General features: G+C 37.0%; 2 protein-coding genes across 2 annotated transcripts; one reads left to right on the top strand and one right to left on the bottom strand.

The window, feature by feature from the left end:
* Positions 1-957: 957 nt before the first annotated feature.
* Positions 958-4,112, top strand: LOC132546186 (heat shock 70 kDa protein 12A-like). The gene is made up of 5 exons (XM_060209895.1): positions 958-999; positions 1,469-1,783; positions 1,914-2,132; positions 2,371-2,530; positions 3,043-4,112. The coding sequence occupies exons 1-5, from the start codon at positions 958-960 to the stop codon at positions 4,110-4,112; spliced, it is 1,806 nt and encodes a 601-aa protein (XP_060065878.1).
* Positions 4,113-6,203: 2,091 nt separating this feature from the next.
* LOC132546214 (uncharacterized) lies at positions 6,204-7,796 on the bottom strand. Its single transcript, XM_060209924.1, has one exon. It carries the CDS (start codon positions 7,794-7,796, stop codon positions 6,204-6,206), a length of 1,593 nt encoding a protein of 530 aa, XP_060065907.1.
* Positions 7,797-8,110: the final 314 nt, after the last annotated feature.

The following is an 8,110-nucleotide window of genomic DNA, read 5'->3' as shown; positions in this document are numbered from 1 at the left end:
ATGTCGATTAAGCATAAAATTTATTAAATGAATTCAATAAATCAATATGTCAGGACATAGTTGGGTGACATATCAAATCATTTACCGAGGTGTTGTTACTTTTTAAATACCATATTACATTTTAATCGCATATTACATCAGCACAAGTTTATAATTATAACTATCATATAACTCATATTTCTGAGAATCACACGAAAAGTCTCAAACCTGTTTCCCAATAAGACAATATGCGGGCTTTAAGTGTTCTACTACCTACGTAATTAAGTAATTTCATCATATGTGTCTAATTATATTTAGATGTGCGACACGACACAATACAGGCGGCCTGTAATGTTTTGAAAGTTTACATTTTCGTTATATTTAAACCATTACTAAAATGTGAAATAATGATGAAGCCATTATTTTCACATTGGCTTCTCCTATGATGAAATTCAAATGATGAAAGAAACTGAGACATGCATACGTGTTACGAGGGACCAACAGAGCGGGATTCAATAACTGGGGAAAAACGAATCTTATGTCTTTCGAATAAGTTGCAATAGAGCCACAACAATTAACCACATAATTACATGTATATTGTAATTTGACTGCATTTGATGTTATAACAGACGTCATGTACTTGTGTTTATCATATCCCGTTAAAAATAAAAGTAAACACTTAATTGGGGTGTGCAGGGTTACTACAAACAAACAAAACTTCCCGTCAAGCGACCACGAAACCTGTACAAATGAATATATAACATGGAATCGGATCGAATATGGATGCATAAAGTGTTACAGGATTCTTCATAACAAACTTAAGTCATGCAAAGACTAATGATAGTAGTAAAGAAGATAGATAAACAATTAGCTGAAATTCTTGCGACTGTCTTAAAACCACAAAGCGACTATTGACCATTGTAGTATATTAAGCTAGTCATATCCGTATCATCTCTAATGAGTCATGGTTTGATTCAGATGGATTCACAAGTGGAACAGAAGATGCAGCCTCGCATACTGGTGAGTGTAAGAAAATGTTGAATATTGTTTTGACTTATGAAGATTGCACAAAATATGAACAAAATATCAATACACAATTGTGGATTCATGGTACTACTTTTGTCACTGTCAGGCTATCATTTTGTATAGTTAGTGCAGAATGTTCTAGAACGATCAACACTGATTAAAAGTTCAATCAGCGCAAATATTGTATTTTGTAGCATACCAACGAGAATGCACTCGCATTGATTGATTTGAATTAAAATTAATGAAGACAAAATCAGTCATATTTAAATAATTCTGTTAATTATATATATATATATATCTATTCTGTATGTATAGACGAGTCAGTCTCTCCAAAATGTACATACGGAAAAAATGCGAATATACAGATATTTATTGTGACTGTCTTGTGACCTGTTTTTGTTGTAAACATGCTGTTATCAATAACACATTGCCTGTCTTCCATGTTACGATTACCTTGTTACAGAAAAAAGACCTCAAAAACAACCCGTACATTTTGGCGGCAGCATTGGACTTCGGAACAACCTACTCGGGATACGCGTTCTCAACACGGTTAGAGTATATGAAAAACCCTTTGAATATCAATACTCTTGTATGGAAAGCTGGATCGGGGAATCTTGCCTCATTGAAGACTTCAAGTTGCGTTCTGTTCAAGCCAGACGGACACTTTGATACATTTGGGTTTGAGGCCGAAGACAAGTATGCCGAGCTGATAGAAGAGGGAAAACACCACGATTGGTTTTTCTTCAGACGTTTTAAGATGTCGCTGTATGAGCAAGAGGTAAGCAAGAATACATTGGTTACCATCAATCGAAAATATGATTAATCGGAATTCGGATTAAATCGCTAAGATTATTAGGTTTACTGGTAGTTGTGTTAACTGAATTGTTGACATTTCTCTATATTTTTAGGATATCACCAGATCTATGAAATTGTATGCTCAAAACGGTAAACCAATGCTCGCAATGACAGTATTTGCATCGGCAATGAAGTATTTGGTAGACCACCTACTAAGTACGTGTCAAAAGAGAGGACTCGAACTTTCGACGTCCGATATCCGTTGGGTCCTGACGGTTCCTGCAATTTGGACAGATCGAGCAAAGCAATTTATGAGGGAATGCGCTCAGCAGGTAACGGACAATGGTTTGCGCTATCCAATTGTCAACCTACCATAAAGCTGTTATAAAGTTCACTGCAATGATGTATCTAAAACATCTTGTCGTCACTCTAACTTTTTGTATTATGTCACGGTAAAGGTAAAAGTAATGAGATATAATATAACAATGTAGAATGTTATTTAAAGTCTTACCAATAATTGTTGATAATAGAGAATATATCTCACTGAATAAATCTGCATTCTTTGTTCAGGCAGGTATCCCAAGCTATCAGCTGGTCCTGTCGTTAGAGGCTGAGTCAGCGGCTTTGTTCTGTAAGCACTTGCCTCTTAAAGAAATGTCTGTCGGAAAAGGAGGCGACAACCTGGCGGTTTTCCGGCCAGGGTCTCGATACATTGTGGTAGATGTTGGTGGTAAGTACATGCTGTAATACCGATGTTGGAACAATAGAAATTGACACTACTAACTATGGATCTATACACTAATAAAGGATCGTTCCTGCAGAATGCCACAAGAGATTGTAGTTGACACTGGAGTAATTGTGGTGAGAATCTACCAATTACATATTATTGACACGTGCATTTGCTGGCTATTCCGCATTCATTGTTGCATCGACGTTAAAAAAATCTGCTAAATACCTGCAATAATTCATTACTTTCTAACATTCATATAGACGCTTTTCAAAAACAAAATTAAAATATCATAAAATATGATGCACAATGGATGACAGAAGAATACTGAATAGATACAATCAGTAGGCGTGACAGGTGCAATAATATCCATCCCTGAATAATAATCATTATCAAAAGTTTAAATAGCATTTGTCTAAACAGTTTTTTCACACCGAGTTCTGCATTATTCTGATACTCTTCATTGGTCTAGTTGTCTTATAAGTAATTATAGGAATTAACTTTCCATGTTTTAGGCGGCACAGTTGATATCACAGTGCACGAAGTACTGGAAGGTCTAAAGCTGAAGGAAATCCATATGGCAAATGGTGGGGACTGGGGAGGGACCATGGTAGACAATGACTTTGAAACGCTTCTTTCCGAAATCCTAGGAGCTGACGTGTTTGAAAAATTCAAACAAAAACATGTAGGAGACTATCTAGAGCTACAGAGGTCTTTTGAAACCAAGAAAAGGTCGATTTCGTCAACGACTGATGAAAAAATAACATTTACACTTCCGATAACTTTGATTGAAACATTTGCTGAGATGCACCCAAATAAAACCATCGAGAAGAGTATATCTTCAAGTAAAAAGTATGCAAACAATCTCACATGGAAGATGGATAGATTGCGGATCAAGTCAGATCTAGCTCAGACAATATTCAAGAAATCCGTCGAGAAGATAAAAAACCACGTGGAAAAATTGTTGGAACACCCTGAGGTCGCCAAAGCGCAGGCTATACTTCTTGTTGGTGGATATTCAGAATGTCCGCTATTGCAAACAGGAATTTCCACCAAGTTTCCAAACAAGCGTCTTGTCATTCCACATGAGGCAGGTCTCGCTGTTCTGAAAGGTGCTGTCATAAACGGACATGAGCTAAACACTGTAACTGAACGAATCAGTAGGTATACATATGGCACAGACACTATGCGGTTGTTTATTCCCGAAAAAGATCCAGTCGAGAAACTGAAAGAAGTAGATGGTGAATCGGTATACTGTGTTGATGTATTTAGCATTCATGTAAAGAAAGGAGACGTAATACCTGTATGGCAGAGTTTAGAGAAGTATCCTTATGCCGTAGTATATCCAGATCAAACAGGAATACTTTTCGGTATTTACATTTCTCACAACCCGTCACCAGAGTATGTCACAGATGAAGGCTGTGAGTGTATTGGATCTGTTGAAATAGAAATGCCTGACATCAGCAAAGGACTTGAACGAGGTGCCGACGTTCAGTTTACATTCGGCGGTGCAGAGATAGAAATACAAGTCACTGACAGAGACTCAAATGAAGAGAGGTTGGCTTACCTTGATTTTCTTGGATAAGAGTAAATGGAAACTTCACTTAGTTTGTGTGATGATTAATAGACAAACTTTAAATACATAAACGGTGATAAAAACATATCTATTTGCAATGATTCCAAAAAGTCCAAAAACAGTGTCTACCACCTGCAATCTCGAAGATTTTACATAAGACAACCTCGTGAATAACTCCTTTTAATACAAATTTAGAGTTAAATACAGCAGAGCCAAACACAACGAAGTAAAATGTGACATACTTCTATTTCTTTATTCTTGGACTCGACAGTGATGATAAGGAACTAAAGTTTGAAGCCTTGAGGCCAATAAGGAAGAACCAAACAGATCGATATAAAAGTTATAATCGAGACTGGAAGGTGCCCTAGCCCTATAACTCAATAAATTATGTGATTTTTATATATCTGACAATTTTGGAACACCGCCAAGTACATTTATATATTCTGAACCGTGCCACTGTTTGAATGAATTAAATCGTAGCAATAAGGCTACGGTAAGCCTCGGGGACTAAATGTCTACCATTAGGGTTTACTACCTGCAATATCGTAGATTGTATAAATAGCACACAAGTAAATAGCTCTTTCAGTACAAATCTAGTGTTATATACGGTAGAGCCAAACAAAGAATAAAATTGTATATTACAACTACGTCGTCAGTGACATTTAGATTATACAGCGTTGTCAGATCAGATGTACTAAGATTGATTGATTAACAAAAGTCTATTTGACCTCATCATTTCAGCACTGGATGACCAAAGACTTGCTGTTTATATAAGAAGGATTACCTTCCTGCCGACGAATTCCCTACTTAACATTATTGTTTGAAGAAGAGTTTTCAAAGATGTACCCAAATTCCCCTATAGGGTTAGACCCGTGGTTTATACAAAGTTCTCCTTTGCGTAGCACAGAACAAAGCCAACCAAATTCAATCAGGTGTCATGGTTTAGAACCATTAAAAAAACAAAAACAAAAAACAAAGCAAAAAAACCTTTGGCCTTATTCAGATAAAATATAGCGCGTTTGTGGATATCACCGCGTAAAGAATGGATTGTTGATATCTATACATTCCGATGACGTCACAATACGTACATGAGTATTTACACCGGTGGACATGTTAACTATTTTGCTTTACAACACTTGTTGATTATAGACATAACCGAGTGCATACTTTACGATACTCCATGTCTTTATAAGCTATCTATCTATATGATAAAGGATCGGAATTTATGACCCCGACATCTTTGTATCAATAATGGTTTTATATCTCTAATCACTCAACTGTCGTGTGATATTTAAAATACCTGAGAGTTCTAATATTTACAGATAGATATTAAAGCGTCTGACATGAGTCGCGTCTGTGTTTCCCAATATTCTATATCATTTAAAATAAACCACGTTTTGTCGTTATCTTATATGATTCCCCCCACCCCTACTCCCTATAAATTGAATTATTATGTCGAAATATTTTGAAGCATTGAGCATTACTGCGTCATATTTGCACTGTACTCTGGCCATAAGATGAATTTACATCAGTTTTACTCTAGGGTGTGTCCAAATTCTGTATGAAGTGTGATTTTGTCGAATAGGTGCGCAGAAAAGATATACCGTCGATATGCTAATGCAGTCTCTCGTGACAGTCACGTGACTTACTGGTTATGTAGTGACTTCTTCGTACATCTACATATTAGCTGTAGATATTGAGCATAGAGGTAAAGTTATGAACACAACTGTACAGTAAAAGAAAATGACAAAATGAAAATTGTGATTAAGATATTTTTTTCGTGGGACATAAAATCGTTTAAATGTTTGATAAGCTGGTTTCTTCTGGCCCAAAACTAGATTACAAAACTGATAACAAAACTTCATCCCTAGAAGTTATATTTCGTTTTTCTCTCGCAAATATAAATCAAATGTTGTAGTGGAATTAGTTATGAACAAGTGAAAAGGCGTGAACTCTGTCAATATTTTCTAACAGGCAAATAAAATATCCACATTTATGGTCATAGATACAAAAACACATTTAACGAACACTATCCTTTTCTGAAACATTACATATGAAACGTTATTATTGTCACATTCGAGACACATGTTCTGGTGAATGTTAGATCATCGCTGGCCACCTGCCCGTTCCCTGATCGCTTTCCTCCATATCAATTAAGGCTGATTCGGCAGTGTCGGCAGCAGTGTTCGTATCCGTTGGCGTTGGTGACGTTACCTTAGATGACCCATCCGCTGGAGCAGCAAGGTTCAGGAGGCCCTCTTTATCATTTACCGATTCTGACTGGTCATGTTTATGTTCATCTTGACTACCCTCTGAAGCGACATCAGCCTCTTGTTTAACAGATTTATCTTTCACATTGGACTTATTCATCCATTTCATAGCTATAGTATGCGCTTTCACTGTAGTCTGAATAGACGGCTGAGTCCTTGGAGATTTAAACACTATCTTATCCAATTTATCAACAACGTCACCAAAAGACATCCGCAGAGCTGATGCGCGGTTGACAACATTTTCAGGAATAGTGTCCTTAGTTTTCTCTTGCATGTGTCTATTATGAGACAAGTATATGATCGGCTTGATGCAGAAACTGAAAAGGGCAAGTATGACAGTTACGGAATAGTATCCCCTCCAAAAGTCCGTGTCGTTAATCGCCGCGTGCCTGAATAGGACTATAAAGTACGGCAGCCAGAGTACCAACAATAGGACCCACATTATCATATATGTGACAGTCAGGTGAAAGTCGGGATCCTCATAATCATCTTCTAGCAGGCGTTTGTCTCTCCGTTTTGGTGTTCTCGCGCGTCGTGTTTTCTTTCTCGTTTGTTTCTTCTTTGCATTATTATTTGTTTTACTATTTGATGGTTTATCGTTTGTCCATCCCTGTCTCGCCTGCGGCTGAAGAGATTTTTCTAATTTCTTACTTGAATCCTGACCGTTCTTGATTTTTTCAGCTTCCATTTCTTTTTTCTCTTCTGCTATGGCTTCCAGCCTCATCTTACGGCGAATATCTGCCTCTATTTTAGCAGCTTCTGCATTTTCGCGCAAGATTCTTGACTTTCGAGAATTCAAAATGATCGGAATACAGACAGCCCCGGATAAGATGGCTGTTCCTATTCCGAACATAAACAATATTATGACGTAATATACGTTGGATTCGTTGTAGACAATACAACTACTATGGTAAAAGTCATAATCAATAGGACTCCACCCGGAAGTTGGAATGGCAGCAATAGCAAGATCGATACTCCATATCATAATTGAAATGATGGTCACTTTCGAAACTTTTCCAAAAATTTTGTCGCGCAATTTCGGGTTCTTCACTAAAACTGCCCTTTCTACAAACAACGTAGTAATGAGACCAAACATTACTAAGTATATCCAGTTCACTATTACGGCTTGGGCGTAACATACGGGCATTGTTAGATCCCATTGTCCCCTCAAAGCTACAACTGCGCCGGGGATGAGAATAAAAAACCAGGATAGAATGTCCACAATAATTAACTGGAACATGAATCTATTGGCAGGATCCAGAAATAAGTGTTTCTTGTTGAACATGACTATAAGTAGTACGTTTAGAATGATGCTAACGAGGAGTATTGTTAAATCGACCGCAGTCGCAACCTTGGGCATAACATCTTCAGAGAACCAGTTAATAAAAGCACCACCAATAGAGGTGCCGATGTTGGAACTCATTGTGAGGTCCTGTCTCAGTTTAACAACTCGCCACTGGAATAATTAATTAGAAGTCTTTACGGTTAAGTTTGAACTTATTAAAAAGTTATTTCTTATTATTTGTTCGTTTTATAAATGTACACAGTTGATTCATAATTCGTAATTCACATTTGTAATACTGGGTTTCCAAACAGCCTCTAACGTCACGTTTATGTTCCTGTATTCCACATAGTCAATATGTTATCATTATATTCCTGTATTCCACACAGTCAATATGTAATAAATACGATTCCTTTTTATGGTCTACATTCGTATATCCTGCGTCCGAGTAAAAG

Source organism: Ylistrum balloti, unplaced genomic scaffold (assembly GCF_031769215.1).
Source record: "Ylistrum balloti isolate Yb309-2 unplaced genomic scaffold, AGI_CSIRO_Ybal_v1 Utg369876, whole genome shotgun sequence".
NCBI classification, from domain to species: Eukaryota; Metazoa; Mollusca; class Bivalvia; order Pectinida; family Pectinidae; genus Ylistrum; species Ylistrum balloti.
Note: the sequence above shows the minus strand (reverse complement) of the source record. Positions and strands in the feature narration are given on the sequence as shown.

Coding starts and splice junctions, on each gene's coding strand:
- LOC132546186 (XM_060209895.1), top strand. CDS start 958: ATGGATTCACAAGTGGAACAGAAGATGCAGCCTCGCATACTG. Junction 2,133..2,370: donor TGAGGGAATGCGCTCAGCAG/GTAACGGACAAT, acceptor TTCTTTGTTCAG/GCAGGTATCCCAAGCTATCA. Junction 2,531..3,042: donor CATTGTGGTAGATGTTGGTG/GTAAGTACATGC, acceptor TCCATGTTTTAG/GCGGCACAGTTGATATCACA.
- LOC132546214 (XM_060209924.1), bottom strand. CDS start 7,796: ATGAGTTCCAACATCGGCACCTCTATTGGTGGTGCTTTTATTAACTGG.